The 20,662-nt window shown below is 37.6% G+C and overlaps 1 protein-coding gene across 1 annotated transcript; it reads right to left on the bottom strand.

Annotated features, from left to right (window-relative positions):
• Nucleotides 1-1,920: 1,920 nt before the first annotated feature.
• On the bottom strand, nt 1,921-2,619 carry LOC132262503 (uncharacterized). The gene is made up of 2 exons (XM_059761783.1): nt 2,551-2,619; nt 1,921-2,487 (listed from the first exon to the last, which is right to left on the bottom strand). The coding sequence occupies exons 1-2, from the start codon at nt 2,617-2,619 to the stop codon at nt 1,921-1,923; spliced, it is 636 nt and encodes a 211-aa protein (XP_059617766.1).
• Nucleotides 2,620-20,662: the final 18,043 nt, after the last annotated feature.

The following is a 20,662-nucleotide window of genomic DNA, read 5'->3' as shown; positions in this document are numbered from 1 at the left end:
TTTCAACGCAAAGAATGTGTTCAACAGGAGAAAATAGTGAATCTCAGTGACAAAACACCTTCATCCACGACTGTCCTGGACATTGGGCGTGTTTCCAATAGGATTCTTGAAGGATTCTGCTAGTCAGAATGTCCAGGAAGATATCTTTATTAAATAGAATAAATATATAGCTCTTCATGTACTCGAAAATGTGTTGGGAAACTAATTATTCTCCATGGAAAACGTCGAAATGACGTCCGGAAATGTACACAAATGGTCAGAAAAATCCAATAAACATGTGATTATTTACATAAAATCATCATTATTGTCTGTTTCCTTAATTTTCACGTGATTTTGAAACATTTCAGGCTTCGCAGAAGATAAATTCACCGCATTCGTATAATATACTAATCGCAATCTTGCAGCGCCTTTTAGCAAAATCACCACATGGCAACTGAAAGTTGCCACGAGGTCTTTGTTAAGTTTATTAACATCTTTGGCTCGTTAAATCAATTTTTAATTACCATCCAACTTGTGTTTTGTGCATCAACTGGCAAGACAGCCCAGAATCACTGTCGCAATGTGTGTTAGACAATGGAAACCATGGAAAAACTGGGCTTTGTCAAGAGCATGTTTGGAGAAGGGAGAGAAAAAAATTGAATGGGGTTGAATGACAAGATAAATCTCTTGAATACAATCATGTGCATTCGCCATGAATAGCACGGGAAATTCTGCATTTTATTCACTCTCTCTCTCTCTCTCTCTCGCCCTTCTCCCAGGCAAAAAGCCAACATAACATCCTCCACTCCATGGCAGAGTGCTGCCCCGACTTATTTGCAGACAGCAAGGGGATTTGTGCACATTAAATGAATGCAATGCTGCAACAATGAGACACAGTGAAGCGCAACAAAATGTGCGAAGCACATTTCTCTAATTTGGAAGTTTGTCTGCCGAGCTTCCTCTCGTGCTTTCATTAAGCACCCAAACTATGGCCAAATTCCCCTCGAGTGCTCATAAATTCCCCTTGCTTCAAACTACAAAGAAAAGTGCACACTTTATGCTTTTCGGCCCATTGGTAAATATTACAATAATTCCTCTCTTCTCGAGGGTTGTTCAATTTGGGGAAAAAGTGGTTTCAATTCTTTCAATTTCCTAATAGTTCATTCCATAATCCATTCCTGAAATACTCCCTCCCATTACTAATTCGAACTTGTGTTTTCGTAAGCGTCTTAGACAGAAAAACTTACACAAGAAGTTATCACAAGATCGTGAAATCGCGGGTTCGATTCTCCTGCAGTTTTATTCTTTTCACCACTCTTTTTCGTGTATTTTCCTTCACTTTATCGCTTTTTATCAGCATTTTTCCCTCAATCTTCGCGCAAAACTCTTTTCTGGCACTCAGAATTGCTTTTTTCTCAGAGTGAGAGAAAATTTATGACTTTAACATTCTTTTTAACGTTTTAATGTCAATTCTTGGGCTCGAAACCTCTCTTAAGAACTCCTTTTTCAAGCCCAGAATGTATTTTTCCACAATACTCGTTTGAAAAGCTGCTAATATTGCATTTTTGCGTCCTTTTCCTTCGCACATTTGCGTTCATGAGTTCAAATCCAGCTCGCGGCATGTCTTTTTTCACATATTTTCCTGTTTTACACTTTTTTTCATACTACAATTAAACCAATTCGGTAATTTGAGGTAGTTTAAACGTCTTCCAATAAATAATTATTCATCACAAATCCCGCAAAATGTGATTTGAGAAGCAGAAGAAATTAATTCGCTCACAAAAGCACGTTCTTGTGAGCGATTAATAAATAAGAGCGATGTAAATGCTTTAATTTTCCATCACACATTCTGCGTATTCCAAAGGATTTTCATTTTTATTTGCATCCATTTCTGGATATTCTTTGATATTCCTCACTTGAGCAGCCCTCGTCGCTTCCCTTTTAGCTCCACTCAATGTCTGAGGCTGGCTTTCGGGTCAGCACGATGAAAATTTCAATCTTTATGAAGTCCTTCCCATCCGCACTGTTATTCATCTCAATATCAATGCGATAGTCACCTGTTGGCAAGCCCGGAGGGAAGTGAGACACATCAAAGACGTAGTCTTTGACGTAGTAGAGCGTATCCTGTGGAAAATAGGCATCATTTAGCCATAAATACATCGGAATATTCAAGTGAAGCAGCTTTACTTTGACCATTGGACAACCCTCAGCCAGATTAGAGCCCTTGTTCAGCGTTTTCCATATTATACTGATGACTGGCGCCGGTTTTCCCTCCTTGATGAGCCCACAAAAATCCTCCCTGACATCGATGAGGAATTTCCGGTACACAACAAAGCGCTTATAGAATGTTATCCTGATTATGGGATCCACCAAATCGTAGTGCGGAGTCACGTTTATCTGAATGTACGTCGTTGAGCGATTTTTCAAATTCACCGTGCAAGAATTATCAATGTAGTTCTCAATGAGTTCCGTGCACTGAATTCTCTTGACCACCAAATCGTACAGCGACTGCAAAGGGAAATTATCTACAGACATCAGCGCAATTGATGCACACTCTTGATTTATACTTACCAGTGTTGCGGCTGAGCCAAAGAGCAGAGCCGCCAATGAGGTAAAAATGACCACACGTTTGAGAGTCATTACAGCAAATGAAAAGCTTTTAATTTTCACTGATGTCAAGTTGCTCACAAATGTGGCGAATCACAGAGTGGAAAATCAGATAAAACTTGTGCCAAAAACATGGTATTTTGTAAGTAATTTGCGAGATATCTATCTTTATGATAATACTAAATCGTCTCTCCCTTTAGTTGAGCTCATTTTCCAGTATTTAACGTTGAAGTGAGCAAAATTATACAGATGTTAGAGCACAAGTCGAATCACTGTCGCGATTTGAAGAGGTGCAGAAGGCAGAAAAAGTGTTCAAATATCTAAGAAATATTCGTTGTCTCAAAGATTTTTCAAAGAAAGAAAGAAATTTTCAATTAATTCTTAATTTTCACATATTATTCAAAATTCTGTGATTTGTTAGAAACGAAAAAGGGTTTAAAATAGAAATTCTTGCATACTGAAAGTGAAATTATTTCCCATTTATTGGTACAGTTGAGCATTTTTTCTCATTCTAATTTGAGATTCTGAGATCTGAGTCAGAAAAATTGTATTTAAGAATAAAAATTTACTATCAACAGTTCAATTAAAATGATCAAAAGAAGACTATCTATGTCTTCTTACATTGAAAAATCTGAAAATCAGAGTTATAAAACTTTCAGTTAGATTGTAGTTAGATTTCGGTTAGTTTTTAGTTAGATATTGTTTAAATATCGGTTAGATTTTGGATTTTAGTTAGATTTCGGTTAAATTTATGATATATTTCGGTTAGTTTTTTTTGTTAAATTTCAGTTAGTTATCAGTGAAATTTCAGTTTGATTTCGGTGAGATAATGAGAGTGAAGCAGTTTAAACTGCGACCACTGTTACACCTCTGGGAAAATATTGCTGATGCCGGTTTGGCAGTCTGAGAACCATATAAGGCACACGTGAGATTTATAGCCGGCAAATAAGTATCTCCTTCCACGCGACGCTCTGAGAAGGATCAAAGTTTGTGGGCGGGAAATTATCAGCGCGAGAGACACTCCAGCAGCCCGTGGTTGATAAGGATGATGGCACACACACACGAGGCTCAGAGTGTGTGGGCGAAATGGCATTTAATTAACTTCGTCCTATAAACGTCGAATGGCACTTTAAAATCTAATTTAGGAGACTCAATTGTAAACAACACACACACACCTAACATGCTGATGTACTGCTTGTTTGTCGCAAACTTCCTGCCATGCGAGAGACTCTCTATTCATTAGGCAAGAGAGGGAATATGCCTTCTGCCTCATTGCTCCATTGATTGCCAGATTTTTGCCACCGCTTTGCAATAATTTCACCCATTCGACTAACGATATTTCGCATTTTCTCGCAATTAGCGTGTGGAAAAGCCGGAGCTTGAGAGACGCGCGAAAGGGTGTGGCTGTTAAAAAGTCCACATGCTGAGAGCTTTTTCCTGATGTGAAGAGCTTTCAATTCACTGGGAGAGATTTTCATGTATTGTTTCACTGCTGGATGTCTTTTGAGATGCAAATTGCTGGAAAATCACAACGCAGTCAATTGGTTTGGCAATTTTCCAGTTGAAACAGCGCGCGTGAATATTGATGAAGCTCCTGACGGACTAAAAAAAATGTCCTGCAATGTTTTTCCACTGCACTTTTTTTTTTGTGCAAATGTGAAATTGCTAGTGTAGAAGGAGAAAGTTTGATTGAAAAATCATTCAAATTTTTCATTCCATTCACGAGAATTTAATTTTTCCCCAATTCGCCCTTCTTTGGCGGCCCGAAAGTTGTGATTTTATCACCCCCCAAACACGGCTTGGCAAATATTTTTCCATAATTATTTAGATGAGACTCCGAAATGGGCGAAAGTGTGAGGATTTAATTTGCAAAAATGTGGTGTGGATTAAAATGTGACCTCAGGCGTAAATACTCTAGCCAACGGTTGAAATGGAATTTAGGACTTTTCTCCTGATTTTTTCCCCAACACGCATCCAATCCTGGGTTATAAATTCTGACTCAACAAAAGTATAACTTCATATCCTGTTAATTTACATTTCCCCCGAGCCTTTTTTTTGTCTTTTTTTTCAGCTGCGACAAAGCAATAGAATAATTCATGAAAACATTTGCGTATGAATATCAGTGGAGAATGAATGATTTAGTGGCCATAGAATGAAATTTTCCCGTTTTTCCTCTTGCCAGCAAATTCACCCTCAATGAGTGACAATGATGCGAATCTCCAATTCGCCAATTCTTTGGCAGAAAACAAACTTTCGCCCCGACAAGCGCCATAAATATGAAAAGATAGTCAAAGTTTTGAGGAATATCTCGCTTTTCTCTCCACGCTGTGCTTGGTGGAAAAAGATTCCTCAGACGAGAAAGTTTCTCTTCAAAAATCGAAAAAGTTGAAATAAGGAAGAACGTTAGTTCTAATCTCGATTAACTCAACGATGGTTGGAAAGTGTTGGAAGCAGTTTTGTGCGCCACAAGAGCGAAAAAGCGTTGTGAAGAACAAGGGGGAGATAATATGGTCAGAAGTAGTGTACAGATGAATAGAAGGTTAAGGAAGTGGAAGTGCTTTAATTGATATAATATTTGCCTCACAGTTTTAATTTTTTGGTCACTATTCTGTTCTCAGAAATGAATTTTTATCTAAATTTTAATTTTGACATATTTTTCTAGGTTATGTGACTGATTTAAGACTAAATAACATTTTAAAGAAGAAATTCTTGCATCTAAATTGAAAGTATTTTCACTTTATTGATAGATTTGAGTATTTTTATTCAATGAAAATAGTGATTTTAGGAGAAAAAACGCTAAAATGAAATATAACCTCAATGTTTCAATAAATTGTTGCAATTTTGAGTTAAAAATGATTAAAAAGAAAAAAAATTAAAGGAATATGATCAAGAAAGATACGAAAAATGTGAGATTTAGAGTTGTCAGTTAGATTTGAATTAGTTTTCGGTTAGATTTCAGTCAGTTTCTAGTTAAATTCCGGTCATTCGTAGATTTTAGTCTTGTTTTTGTACACAAACCATGAAGTCTGAAGTCCTGCGATGTGTTAGAGATTCTTCGCAAATTATCTACCCCTTGGGGAGAGAAGAATGAAAGCATTCAAAGAAGATATCGCACATGATTTGGCATGAACAAAGTGTGACCATTTTTGCAGAATCCGCGACTATATTTTTCCCTCTGGTTTCAACGTTAGATTGAAAAATCGAAAGACGCGGAAGTTTGTTGAAAATATGTATTTGGATCACGTCTTCCCATCGAATCTCTCAATTCAATTTCAATGTGTCATGATATGTATTTTGCACAAGATGCTCTACATAAGAGATGAAGTGACGAATATATCATATTTGTTTCAATTTATTAACATTAAATGTGAAAAAATGCTGCTAATATCAAACATCACTTCAGTTGGCACAAAATCAAGTTTTTTTTCCCCCCATTAATATTCACGAACATTTCTGTTTAATATCAATTTCATGCGAAAAAAAGTACATTTACCTGTCGGTATTAATAAATATATTTCCCCGGGAAACTTGTCATGCGGTTCGTTAAAAAATTTCCATAAAAGTTCAAAACTGTCCCCAAACTCTGTGTCGCTTAATGAATAAATACAGCCCATAATAATAATTGATTTTCCCCGTCAAAAGGCACGTCTCACAGCTTGTTGGGGAGGAAAAAGTGGATGGAAAAATGTAATAAACTCCCTTATAAATCTCTTTGAGCTCTTCTCGTTTCCCCACTCGTTTGAATATTGACTATAAATACATATACATGCTGTATTATGTACGTATGCATGGGCAAAAGCTCTCCCAACAATGTTATTCTTGTGAAATATTTCATCTCCATCGCGCGCGCGAAGATGATGAAATTCGAATCATTTGAGAAATGTCGACTGGGAGTTTTTGACATTGTGAATTCACATGTGAAAATTCTGCTTATTTCGCTGCGAAAAAAAAATAAGATACATTTCTCCGTTTGACGGGGGAAAAAAGGAAAGAATTTCCGCATTTCCGGGGGTGGTTTTATTGGGGATTTTACTAATTTTTTCTTCCACTCCCTCCCCCACAAGAGGTGGGAGGGAATGAAATTGTCTTGAGAATTAAATTGTCTCGTCTTTTCTCACAGAGGCACTTTCTGCCTCCAATATCTTGAGAAGATGAGAAGATATTTTAAAATTCATGTCGACTCTGGACTGAGGAATTTCCTTCATATATATATTCTCCTATAGGGAAAATATCCCCTCGTCATAGATATGGTGAGGAGGTTTCTGAAGAGATAAAATCAATGTCAATTCGTAGGCAAAGTAGAGAGCAGAAGGAATGCCCAAAATGTGACAAACTCTCCTCAGCAGCAGCAGCCAATGTGGCCAGAAAAGTGAGACATTAAAGAGCATTAAAGCCTGTCGGGCAGTGAAGATTGCCATGCTGATGGCAGAAAGAAAGTTTGATTAAGTCATTCGAGAGGTTAGGGGTCATTGGAGTGTGTTTCAGGGTCATTTGTGCAAACAAGTAAAAGTTGGGTAATGAGACCATTAAGGCAAAAGTGGGGAGGCCGAGTCGAAGTGGAAGAACAACAAAAGAAATTCCTCCAGAACATTTCTGAGACGGAGTGAATGGGGATTCAAATGCCCCCTCGAGGGATAAAAGATACAGTGCGAGAAGTGAAAGTTCACTTAAACTCTGCGAGCTTTCATTAAATTTTGATTAATGGTAAGATGAGGGGGTGAAAAAGGGTTAATTTTAGCTGTGAGTCCGATTGTTTAACCATAAATTCAACGTGGTGCAGAACGCTGAAGGGAGAGGAGATTTCTGGGTGTGTGCGAAAATGAATAGAATTTGGGGCCAAAGGGTGGCTGAAAAATCACCAAATTGCAATTCTTCAGCTTGGCAGAGAGCCAGAAAGAGAGGGCTTTGTCAATTCTGACCGAAAGTACAATCCAGAGAAGTGCTGAAGACGTTCCCACCAAATTTCTAGATGGTGGCAATAAACATTAGAAAGGATATAGAAGCAGTTGTATTTTTCTTTTCCTCTGTCAATCCACCCATTAATTCCACACCCCCAAACACAGGAAAAGACGGACGCCAAAGGAGCAGCATTAGAATCAATTCCTGCGTACATCAAACGTCGAAATGTCTCAGCAACTCACAGAGGCAAAGAGCTGCCAAACTGTACACTTTCCACAATGAATTGCTCGTGCCTTGGAAAATTCATTCATTTGCCGGGCGATACTGAATATTTTGTGGGTCTCACATGGTGAATTTCTTCACTGGCAGATCATTGTGCTTGAGAACAAGCAATTGTGTAACTTTTCTTCGCCACCCCGTCTGTGATTTATGGGAAATACGTTTTCGATGAAAGAAAAGAGGACAATTCTGAGCTTTCCTCCAGGCGAATTGGACTGCCAGATTTTCCTCTCTTGCCACACATATTCACCGTTTTCTCAACTTCAACAGCCTAAAGCTCGGAGGTATTAAAGCTTGACCGAAAGTCTTCAATTTTTCAGTGGAAATTCCTACACTTTTAGCACAAGCGACTGATGGGAAAATTCCTGGGAGTTTTCTCGTGCACACCTAGCAACTGTAATGGCACTTTTTGCCCCCCCTCAACAGAAGAAGTTCTCGCAACATTTTCCCGAAGCCATAAGAAGGGGTAATATGAGGTGAAAAATGTAAAAGCTTACCTGCAGATAATTGAATTGGATAAAGTAAATATCACTGTCCATGGCAAACTTTTTTCATTGAATTCTGTCGTGCAGAAAAATCTACTTCACCTTCAGAAATTCTTTCCAAACATCTGAGAGCTTTCTTTATGAAATATTCTCCTGCATTATCTCCATATCAAGGTGTCATATAAGTTGAAGAGAGACATCAAGAATTGCTGTAGCTTTTTGCCATCATCTTTTCACTTCCTCCGACTAAATTTAATAACACTATATTTGCTCAGGATCACGTCGCTATTGCGACGCCACGAGGAAAAAGGATATAAAATCATCAAAATGCAATTGAGATATGGTTACGAGGGAAACGCTGAGTATCTCCTCAAGGATGAGGAACGAGAATGAGATTTTAATGAAAAAGTGCGTAAAACTCTATGAGTTTTAATGCTCACCATAAGCTCGAGGGAAAAGCTCCATAATCAAGGAGTGAAACTTCCAAGAGCAGAGAAGTCATGAAAATGAAACACAGAGTATAAATGGTTATGAAGAAAGTTTGCGAAATGATGTGAATTTCCGTCGCCGCCAGCCAAAATCCCACACGAGAATATATTGATTTTATTCAAATTACATCTTTTGACATGTGTTTCTTATGTGAAAGTATAGAAAACTCCACATTCCAAATGGTAATTCTGGGCAATAAAATTCTATGGGATATTCTTTCAGTCATAAAATTCATGCTGTTTCCTTCTTTCTGGCCAGACGAATCAATTAGCTTTTCCTCTTTCCCAAAGACTTGAATATCAAGCTTGAGAATATGCATCAAATCCAAAGCCAACAAAGTAATTAAAATGTCTTTATCCCCACATGAAGTGAAATCACCCATGATAAAGTTTCGGCAGTATTTTCACTTCTTGTTCAAGAGTATTTTCAGATTTCGACGTTATAATTTATTCTGTTTCCCAACATGAGAGAAGTTTTGTATCGTTAAGAGAAACGAGAGAAATTAATAACCCACAAACCACGTCGAAAATGCATCAATTTTAAAGCTTTGGAGTGAATTTCTCACTAAGACTGGAGAAAAGACTTTGATAAACAAGATATTTGACTAAAATATTTTACTGCTGATCACTCAAAAGCCTCAACTTCCCCAAAATTGACTGAAAAGTAGATTATTTCGTCTGTCTGCTCGTTCATCCGTAACTTTATACAACCGTCGCTAAGGGTGCTAAAGTCGAAAAAACCATTTTCAAAACCTTAAAGTTGTATAACTCGAAAACTAGACAATGTTTTTTCTTTAAATTTCAGTATGTTATAGCTGAAATCATGACCTTTCCAACGAATTGTTACTTACATGAATTGAAATTATAGGAGCGGAGTTATGGAGGGTCAAAGTTCACACCCTTACCGGCTTTTATCTCCTGATTGATTTAATTTTGAACGCCTATATCACGGCAATTAGACAATGTATTCGGATAAAATTTGAGTATAATATAGTCCTGATCAGGACGTCTCCAAAAATAGGTTATAACTCCCACAAATGATGTCTCTAATTCTGAAAAATACAGGAGAATAAAGGCTGGATTTTGCCTCAAATCGAGTTTGCCACAACTCCTCTTCGTCTTCCTGAGCTTTACAATATCTTCAGTTCACTTTGTTTTTCCTCACGTATTCAAATTCCTTTCGATATACTCAACAAAAATCCCGCCTTGCTTCGCCACTCCCGAAAGAGAAAATAGGCAATCATTGCAAAACAAGATCAATGAATACATTTTCAATTGTGTTGGCCCAAACAAAAGACGATGTGAAGGATGAAAAGAACAATTTAAGGGGATTTGGTGGTGAGTGGAGGAGATATTCTAAGAAAGTGAATTGAAAATCTCTCCCACCAGTCTTTTGCGCCCAAGCTTTCTCGCCTTTGTAGCGACGATTCCTCAAAACATTGGCAAGTAACAATTTGCTTTCACGGACCTCGATGGGGGAAAATTGACCCTTGGCATCGCATGGGAAACTTGAGAATTGTTTCGAGTGGTGAATTTGCGAGAATTTAATAAACCCCAGAATAGTTCAAGAGCTCACGATGGAATTAAATTAAATCCCGGGAATTCTGAGGCTATAAATCCATATGAAAGCTCACCTCATCACCATAGCGATGCTAAAGCCGTCGAAAGCTCGTCTATTCGTAACTTACCTCTGCCAAATTTATATCTACTAATCCCACCCCCCAATATTGCCCGAAATAAACCTCTCGAGAAGCGAGTGAGGACACGAAATGGTGTGGATTTTTGGGGTATAAAGAGCTAATTTGCAAATTGATTTGAAAGTATAATGCTTCACTTATTCTTTTGCCACTGAAGCACTCTTGGCTGTAGCGCTATATCGCGAATAATTCATTACCTGAAATGAGTTAAAATAGAGGAAAGGTAAACTCTGGGGGTAAAATCTTTACACGAGGAATTATTTGCTATTGTTGAGGATTATAAAGGAAACTCTTCTGCTGATGCTCGGCAATTGAGGCAAAGCTGAAGCATAATCTCTTGAGCGTCAGAGTGGAGCATTTAAACTATAAATTTAACCACAAAATAGTCTTCTCCATTCCTATTTCCCTGGCAGTTTTTCTTTTGCCTCGCCACGGGGGAGAAAATATTCATCTAATTTTCTGATTCAGTGAATTTTTACTGGGCGAAGCATCTTCAGAAGAGAGACGATTTTATGTCCACTCAGACTGTAAATGTGGTATAAAGAGGTGAACTTTCAGAAGACCAGCTAAGAAATTGGACAACTTCAAGGGGTAAAAAAAAATCGATTTACAGGTTTGCAAAGAGACGTAAAGGGTGAAAAAGATGGAAGAGATTAGCTGCCAAGAAACCTTGCACAAGTTCTTCGACGCCTTTTTACCAGCTTCAATCAATTGTATTTTGCACAAATGCTTGACATCCTCAATAAACTTGTCTCACGTCTACACAAAATTAATGACTTTTCTACACAGAAAGGCGAGGCTTTTTGGGGTCTTTTTAGACTACAATTTCATAAAAATCTGGCGCGATATCGAAGCAAAGAACTATTTCGCCGTTTTTCCCAATAAAAAATAGATATTTTATATTGTTATTTCCTCAGAATTTCATTATAAAATTATTGTACATAATTTTGAAAGAGTGGAAGATAAATTTCTGTGCTGGAAAGCTTGAAAACTCCACAATAAATAGACAACATTGCTTAAATACTTAATCTTCAATCGGATATTTACGGTTTTATGCAAGGTTTTGCGGTAAAAACGATTGTAACACTAGAAAAACTTCCTAACTTTGACAAAAATGAGAATCTGCAAACAAAATCTAAAACCGTAAAGAGTCCTTTAATCGTTCAGTATTAATAAGTTCATTTTAAAATTCGCCAAAATTTTCTTTTTACACCAAAAAAATACATTTTTCATACAACATCTCCGTCAATTTACTATATTTAATATAAAAATGAACGTCAAACTGATCTAAAATATTCTCTTAATTATTTCTTCACTTTTTCTTTAAATTCCGTACATAATTCTCGGCTTCGTCATTGTGGTAATATTTTTTAAGACGTCTGAATTTTGAATGAAACTTTCTTCAAAATGACGAAACACAAATCGCGATGCAACAAAGACACAAGATGCTGTGATATTCAAAATCTATATTAGCAACCCTTTGCTTGCGATATTGAGTTTCCACCCCCTAAAGTGACTAATCAGAATTGGCCTGTCCGAAGCACTTCCGCAACTCTTCTCGCCGGAAAACTGTTGACACAGCGCGCTTTCAGCCCAATTGTCTCTCCCAAAAATATAGAAAAACTTATATGTCCAGTGGAAAATCCGAGCTCAGTGCAAATTGGTGATAAAATGTAGTTTCATGGCGTATTGACAAATGAAAGATTATGTCAATATAGAAAGAATCCCCGAGACAGAATCAATATTTATTGAGAGCAAAAGTGTCAGAAGCACAGCGGACAGTCGAGATTTATCCCCTTTTATGTCGCTTGCGTGGGCGGGAAAAATCACAAGTCCACAAATTCTTCCTCACACTTCATGGCCGGAGAGTTACCAATATTTGGCTCCACGAGCAGCGCATTTTCATTACTCAGCCCGTGGTGAATTTTCATGGCTTTTTCCCGCCAATAAATCTCTTCCCGCACAGTGAAGAGAGCACAAGAGAGAGCTTTAGGAGAGGGAATTTCGGCAGCCAAACACTTCTCAACCACTTCAGCAAATGCTTAATTTCTTATCCCACATCGTCGTGTGTCTCTTGCCAAGAGGAAAATTTAGAGACTTGAGAGGAATTCAGCTTTTTACGATCATTTCATGTCACTTCATTCGGGCAATGAAGAGAAATAACTCTCGCCACAATATGTTATCCATTGATTGTTGTAAGAATACATTGTTTGGAGCAACAAATCTACCTCAAATTTCCCCCTAATGGCCCAAGGGGGAGATAATAGAGTCAGAAGTGGTGTACAACTCAGTGGAAGTGTTCAAAAATCTACAATATTTCCTTTCTGAGTACTTCTTTCATTGACAAATTGTCCCTTTTCTTTGGATTTCTTTTGGTTTTTACGTTGAATCAATCACAATAACCATTTTTATAGGTTATGTAACGAATCAAGGATAGTTTTAATCAACAATTTGCAATTCTAGCATATCAATTCTTTTCTTCAAGTCGGAGAGATCGTTTGTTGCGTATTTTGAACTTTTGATGCCAAAAAAACTCTGTAAATTGTGTTAAAGTGCAACATAACCTCAAAAAGATTAGGGTGAACTTGAAAAATGTTGATTTTGAAAACATTCTGCACGATTTTGACTCTGAATCAGCAATTTTAAGTTCATTATCAAATTATGAGAGCTGATTTTGTGATCTAGAAAGCTTTCAAAATGAGTTTTTTAAGAACTTTTAGTGATATTTTTGAGGTTATGGTCGGAAAAGATTACAAATTTCATGGTCTAGAAGTGTCAGGCAACTTTGGAGGTGTTCCAGAAGTGGTGTACAGATTTAAGGCATATTATCTCCCCCTTGTTTGAGGCCTTGAATTGGGAAATTGCGGAATGCGGGTGGAAATGCCTCTCGGCCAGCGACATTTTGGTGAGCTATAATGCTGACAAGAGTCCTTGCAAGCGATTCCCTTTTGTCCCTATTCACAGAGGCACAGAATGGCTTGTTGTCAGATTCAATTAAAATGACTTTCCTAGTCTCGCCTGTGGGAGATAAAATACTAGGCAGTTCATTGACCACCGCACACACGAGTGGCAATTCGGTTTGCAATGTTGTGAACTCATTCCAGCTGCGCTCTCATGTTTCGCCATCGCACAAAATACGTAATCCCGAGCTTTTCGCAGACAAAACCTCCGCCTCTTGTTTTCAGCCTCAAGTGAGAGAGAGAGAGAGACTTTTGCGCCCAGAAATGACTAATCTCCACTTCCCGAGGAGCCAAACCCAAAAGTCCAAAAATCCACCCCCCAAAGCATTTACATAACATGCCACTCTTAGGTCGCCACGATAATGCCTGATGAGGATCAAGGGGGAGATAATATGGCTACAATCAGTACACCACTTCCTGACACTCTCAAAATTAGTATGAAAAGTCCTTAACACTTCCAGAACATTAGCACTGCTTAAAATTTGCGTTTTCCTTATTTTCTTCCCAATAACCTCAATTTTAGAAAGTCTTTGTCCCCAGAAAGTCGCTTTTATTTTACTTTAATGACCCTGAAAACTTAGAGAGAAACAGTATTTTAGAAATATTTGAAGTTTTCTTTGGATATTTTGATGTGATTTAATTTTTAATCACTCTTTTAAAACATAACCTAGAAATTATCTTGAGATGTCGAAAAGAATTCTTGAAAGAAACTTGTTCGGAACGTTTTAAAGGCAATACAAATCAACAATGAGCTGAAATTTGCTATTTTACATTAGAAAATCAATCAAGAAGCTCTTGAAATTGTCAATATTTTAAAGGTTATGATCAATTTTAGCAGAATTAACACGGTTTCAAATTTAAAACTTCTGATATTCATCAAATTTCATTATTATCCCAACAAGTAAATACGAATTGTCCCGGTTTATGTGCAAAACTTGATGATTTTGATGGTTATTTAGTGACAAAGTTTGTCTTAAATTCATAACATAACCTAGAAAGATGTGAAAAACAATTTTTTCTCTAATTATAATATTATTTCGTTTTGAAAGTGACTTTTGAACGCATCCTATTGATGATATTCAAGCATTTTCCACCTCCAAATACTTCCACTTCTGACTATAATATCTCCCCCTTGTTGTGCAGTCGTAGTGAAATATGCTCGACGACGGAGATGAACTAAGAGCAAAGTGGAGGATCTCTCGTGACGCCCATTCTTTCATCTCTGAGAGCCCCAAAGGCGCACACTTCACAGTCAGACATATCCTCAGTTCAGCCTATTTATTGGCAAAGTTCGCCCTCTGCAAAACTTTCACTTCAAACCCTCCAACGCGTCTAATTGAATCCACACTTGACTTGTGAATTTATTCCACCAGCAAATCCCCGGGATTTGTTCACACAAAACCGCCACAGACGTGTTGTCAAATGGCGGAAATTGTATCCTTTCCACAATTGGAGAAAAATCAATGTTGATTTAGCTTGTCAGTCATGAAGAAAAATTAAATAATATCATGGACGGCACTCGCTTTGCTCCAATGCAAATGTTATTTCACTGACATGGAAGAGGAGTAAATTCACAGAGTGTATTCATTCCAGAGGATGAAATCCACCCAAGAAGTCATAAAAGCAATTTCTCTGCTGCTCTTCAACAAGGCGGAAGTTATCGCAAAACAATTGTACGTTATAGAGAAAAATTTTCATAAAGAAAAATGAGTAATTAAATTATTCACAGTTTTATGAGCAAAATTCTTTTTATCCAATATTGAAAATACTCTTCTGCTCTTTCTGAAAATCAAAAAGGGAGATAATATAGTCAGAAGTTGTGTACATTTCTTTCCTAAGAGCTTATTTTACTGACTTGTCATCCAGTTTCTTTCAATTTCTCTTTGAATTGTGCAAAGAAACAATCCTTTTCTAGGTTATGTGACGAAACACGGACGGATTTACTGAATATGTCGCATTTTAGCAGTTCAATTCTTATGCTAAAGCCTCCAAGACTGCTAGTATTTGGTAGAATTAATCATTTGAAAGCGATAAACATTGCTATTCTGTATTTTTTATGCCCAAAAACACTGCAAACATTTCTAAGATGAAATATAACCTCAAAAATAGCCATTTTGACTTGGAAAACGTTTCTTTAAAATACTTTCTGGACAATTTTGACTGTGAATTAGCAATTTTGAGTTCATTGGCAAACAATAAAAAATAATTTTATCATTTGGAAAGCTTCCAATTGAAGTCTTAATGAAATTTTTGAAGTTATGGTCGGATAAGACGCTGAAAAAAGCTGTTTTAAGTGGCTTTTACAGAAAAATCGGATAAGAACTAAAGAGATTTGAAATGCTGGAAATGTTAAGAAGTGATGTACAGATTAGGATCACATTATCTCCCCCTTTGAGTGCAATGTTTATCCTCTTTTTTATTATTTTATATGCATGGAAACTCGTAACCGAGATAGCGAAATATTACCAGCAAAAATCACTGTCTCAACATTGTAGACACGGATATAAAAGTCGACGCTTTACGATGCCTTTTATGATGTATATTTCCCGAGAGAAGATAACTGATAACTTAGATAAATTTTCAATTAAACTGTTTGAAATTGAGGAAAATGTTTGACGAGCGTCAACTTGTGAAATTCCCACAAAAGTGGAGCCAAATGTGTTTCTTCGGAGGAGCTTTAATTGGATTCTTTTAGAAATAACTCGCTCAAGACAATCATAAATCTCACATTTCTCAACACAATTAGGAACTCTTGGGGAAAGTTTAAAGTATTCACTCTGTTATAATTGAGTTGTTGAGAGATTCTCCGCCTCTTGTATGCAATTTCCTGGGAGTCTTATGTTCCTCGGATGGTCGTTTGGACGGAATTTAATTGGTCATGGATTGAATGTGGGCGAACAGCATCGTAATTGGAATCTTCATTAGAGCTCCAAGAGAGTTTTGCAGCAATATCTTCTCACATCGTCCCAGATTCTCCACAAATGACAGAAAGCTCTCAAATTTTATCAAATGCACGAAGTTATTTGTTGACCAGCCACATGAATAGTTATATGGGATAAAAAATATGAGCTTCAATGGATAGCATTTCCCCCATACATTTGGCATTCATCCAATCAACCTCAAACCCGTCTGAGAATTCCGGCTCTTTCTTTAGACATGCACAAAATCGTCTGAGCCATCGTGTCTCCGCTCTTTACCGCCGTCATGCTACACTTTGCAGTGTTTCTGCAGAAGTTTTTTATCGACAACGGAGAGCTTTGTCTCACTTTGCACAGATATTTTCCTTCTTGCTTCTCTTTGCTTTCTAAGGAATCTCCTTGCAAAATCTCTCCTCGAAAAACAATCTTCTCAGTTGCGGTGTTTTAGAGCATCTCAAAGAAGAAGAAAAAACACCAATTCAGAGAACTTCAAATATAGCAAAAGCTTCTGGGAAAATACACATTGATATTCTTCTAAAGCTCGCCACTCAAAATATCCACCTTTCAGTGATAATTTCATCCCCAGGAAGCTTTCGTGGAAATTCTAGGTAAATAAGAAGCGTCTATTGACGCGTCTTTTCAAGTGAAATAAGATGGAAAAAAGGAACACAAATTTTCCTTTATTGATTTATGTCAAAATATAATGAATATATCTCCCATACATCTTGTTTTTTTTTATATTTATCTCTCATTTTTCGGATCTCTTTGCTGGGGAATTTGATAGGAATTTTTGACGACCGCACAGAAATGGGGAGGAAAAAAAAACGTCGTGGCAATAAAATATTTTTCATTCTCATGCCACCGGGAAAAGTCGTAGGGAAGCAATTGAAAGGATATGCCGAAGGAGTCGTAAAATTTCACCATATTTTATGTGACACACGCATTATTTATCTCTTTCTCTCTCTGTGAAAATGTTCTGAATGCATAAAATTTTGTACAATTCGTCGAGTTGGTGAATAAAGTTATTTTGAATTATGTTGAGCATAGATCTTGCTCTCTTTTTTAATTCTACAGCATTTCCAATTTATATTTATATTGGTGCGCCAGACTTTTTCCGGCAAAATGGCAATTCTCGAGCAATTTTATGATGCTGATGGAAAGTTTGCCACACACCACAAGTTGCTGGAAATATATTTATTGTAACAGTGTGTATTTTGTTACTTCGCTGTCGATTTCCTCAATTGCAAAATATTCCCCTCGGGGGGATTTTTCAGCCCTGAAACTGGGTAGCAAATTTATTGAGTGTGTATAAATCAATGAATATTGGAAAATCCTTTTGTAAGGGATTTCATCGGGCTAAATATGTCTCTTTTCGAGAGTCCCATCGTAAAGATTACATCCCTCACCTTCGTCTCCGCCTTCGTGGCAGCGAAAGGAAACTGCAGAGCCATGAATCAGAGGATCTGAAGACAGAGCGAAGTCGTTTGTGAAGACTTCCACTCATATTTTCCTTGAACGGAGTCTTTTCATATGCTTTTCGCTCGTGGTGAGAACAGTGAAGAAATCCCATCCTTCAGTTCTCCATCGTTGTCTGTATCTTGTGCTGGGCGAGAACATAAACACATAAATTTCCCATTCAACAACCCCTCCATGATATGCTAAAAGTCTCTCGCTCTCTCTCTCTCAGGGTGCAAAATGTACGGCTGTGCTGGAGAATGGAGGAAGAAATATGCAGGAATTTGCAGAATATTTCATCACACTGATTTCCACTGAGAGCGAAGGTGCAAAAGATGAAACAAATATGTATTTTAAATTTAATATTCACCGTCGTCGACATCGTCTTTCTCTTCAATCTCCCCACGTGTTTATCCAATGCATTTTCAACCTCCTTTCCGTAGGAAAAATTCCACCATATTTTCCCTTCGTGCGTTTCCCACGAATATATATATTGTATTTACACATGGCTGAACACCATCTAGCGTGATTTCTTTGCCACTTCTTCCAAGTTTGATCCATATTATTGCATTTTCCATGAAAAGTCATGAGCGGAATTATGATTAAATTTCAATAGTCAAATCTCAACTGTGGCAAAGTTCACCAACATGAACTTCCACGCCCTATCGATCACAGAACTTTCGACACGGAGGAAGTAATCTTGAGATGGAAAGTACATTCGCGGGAAGTTCATATTCTATTAAGAGAGTCTACTTGAAAATTATTTGCGCGAGATCAGGAAATCATGCACAATTCCCCTATTTAGCCTGTAATTCTTTATCTTCAATTTGTCTTCTCTGTCCAGAGGCTTAATCCTGCAAATAACATCCATAATCACACTTCTTATCTCCCCAAAATCACCTCACAGCGATTTTCTGCGCCATTTCCGTGATTTTCTCGCGCGCGCGGTGTTCGTTTTTTTTTATGGTGATGAAGGGAGTTTTATATGCCCGCGATATCAGATTTCTTGCAAGATTAAACTTTATTGAAAATACATGAGAGAGATTTTCAGTATCACCTCGCATTACATCAAAGCTCTTGTTTTTCTATTTCGCTGAATTGGCGCGTGTGTCGCAAAAAAATATGCCAACACGCACAACTTTGTGTCTCTTTTGAGCTATTGAATTTCAAGGCGGCTTATTTATGTAGCTCTGCAGCAGTGGAGGGAAAAAAAAGCCTGTATTATGTAGTGAAATATGTAAATTTTCCCGCTTTTTCGCATAACATTCCCTCCATCACCATATCTCGCACGATAATCTGCAAATGGTCTGCTATATGAGCTTTCTGACTACATTAAACTACAACACACTACGACGCGCCCCGCCCAGAAAAAGCCCGCCGCCCCGGAAGCCAGTGGGTGGCAGGAAAGTTTGGCCTTTATCATGGGGATATTGTATCCTTTTTTGATATCCTCTCCCGTCCCGCCAGCGCCGCTGCAGCAAACATTTTCCCTCTGTGAACATGGTTGAAACAATTCAATTAATTTCCCATGTGTGGAGCGCAGGACTAGGGATTCTATTAAGTAAATTACAATTAAAATAAAAGCCCCCCAACTCTTATATTAAAAGTTTAAATAGCAATTTAGATGTTTTGCCAGCAGCTCAAGAGTCGGACTTTTCCCTCAAAGTCATTTATTTTGATTAAATCATCTCGCTATACAATTTCCTCCCCCCTTTTTTCCACTGTGAATGAATTTGAAAACTTCCAAATTAGTGACAAATTTCCATGCAAAATTTTCACAAAGATTCTTCTCATTTTTCACCCAATTAGCGGCACCGACTTTAAGGTCTTCAAATATTTGCTGAGACGAGAAAATTTCAAACTCGACATCCTTTTTTGGCTGAGTTTATCTTTTCCCCTCGAAGATTGTTATTACAAACTTTCAACTTCATCTTCGTTGCGGTGTTGATGTAGATATTTTGCCATGTAATTTCATCCAAAAATCAATCAATCATGAAACATAACACGCAAATTACTTCAACACATTTGCCCAGCAAATAATATACCTCAGGCGTAATTAATTAAAATGCCGGGCAAAATGAATTTTTCATCAAACAAAGTTCTGTGGAAAATTGAGCTTTTTTCTGCATAGGCATTAAAAGTTTATAATAAATTGACATGGTGTTTTGTGCGAGAGTGATTTTATTTCACACTCCAGAGAGAGAAAGAAGGAGAAAAGAGAGTAGTTTTCACCTTGTTTTTATGTATGTTTCCCGGGTAAGGAAATATTTCACCAGGTGGGAGTATTTTCCATTCTTTAGAGGGTGTAAATAAGACAAAAGTTGATCGATATCTCATAAACATTTTCCTCCATGGCAAGAAGAGAAAAGAATGGTCGACTGGGGATGTACTTAAGGAAGCATTTTACGCATTTCGCAGGTGAATAAATAACAGACTATACAAGGATTCAGCATTGTTGGAGGCTCAATTCTCGAGGACTCACTTCACCACACACACAGTATCCCTTCCGCTCCCTGAAAATGCCGGCCTTTATGGCACGGCAAAAAGGGTTCATCCTCGGAGTTTGTAAAACAAAAAGATATTGTGAAAACTGCGCTTCAACGAGCGAAAGGGATATTTATATGCATACAAAACTCAGTGTTGGCGCAGGGGTTGATTTTCATGAAAACACTTCACATATGTAAGGTATTCCTGTGTCGAAAGTTTCGGTCGTTACCACGCTTGCTCGTGCTTCACCTCTTCTCACTCCTCCGTGGCGTCTCCTTGCCCAGAGATGCATTTCCCAATGCACAGGATCCGTGCGCCAGGATGGAGATGAAACGACGGATCAGAGTAGATTCGGGCTGAATCAGCAACACTATAGATAACAGATGAGCTTTCCCTTAGGGGCAGATA

This window comes from Phlebotomus argentipes, unplaced genomic scaffold, assembly GCF_947086385.1.
Source record: "Phlebotomus argentipes unplaced genomic scaffold, Phlebotomus argentipes genome assembly contig_15, whole genome shotgun sequence".
Lineage (NCBI taxonomy): Eukaryota > Metazoa > Arthropoda > Insecta > Diptera > Psychodidae > Phlebotomus > Phlebotomus argentipes.
This window is presented reverse-complemented; position numbering and strand designations above follow the sequence as displayed.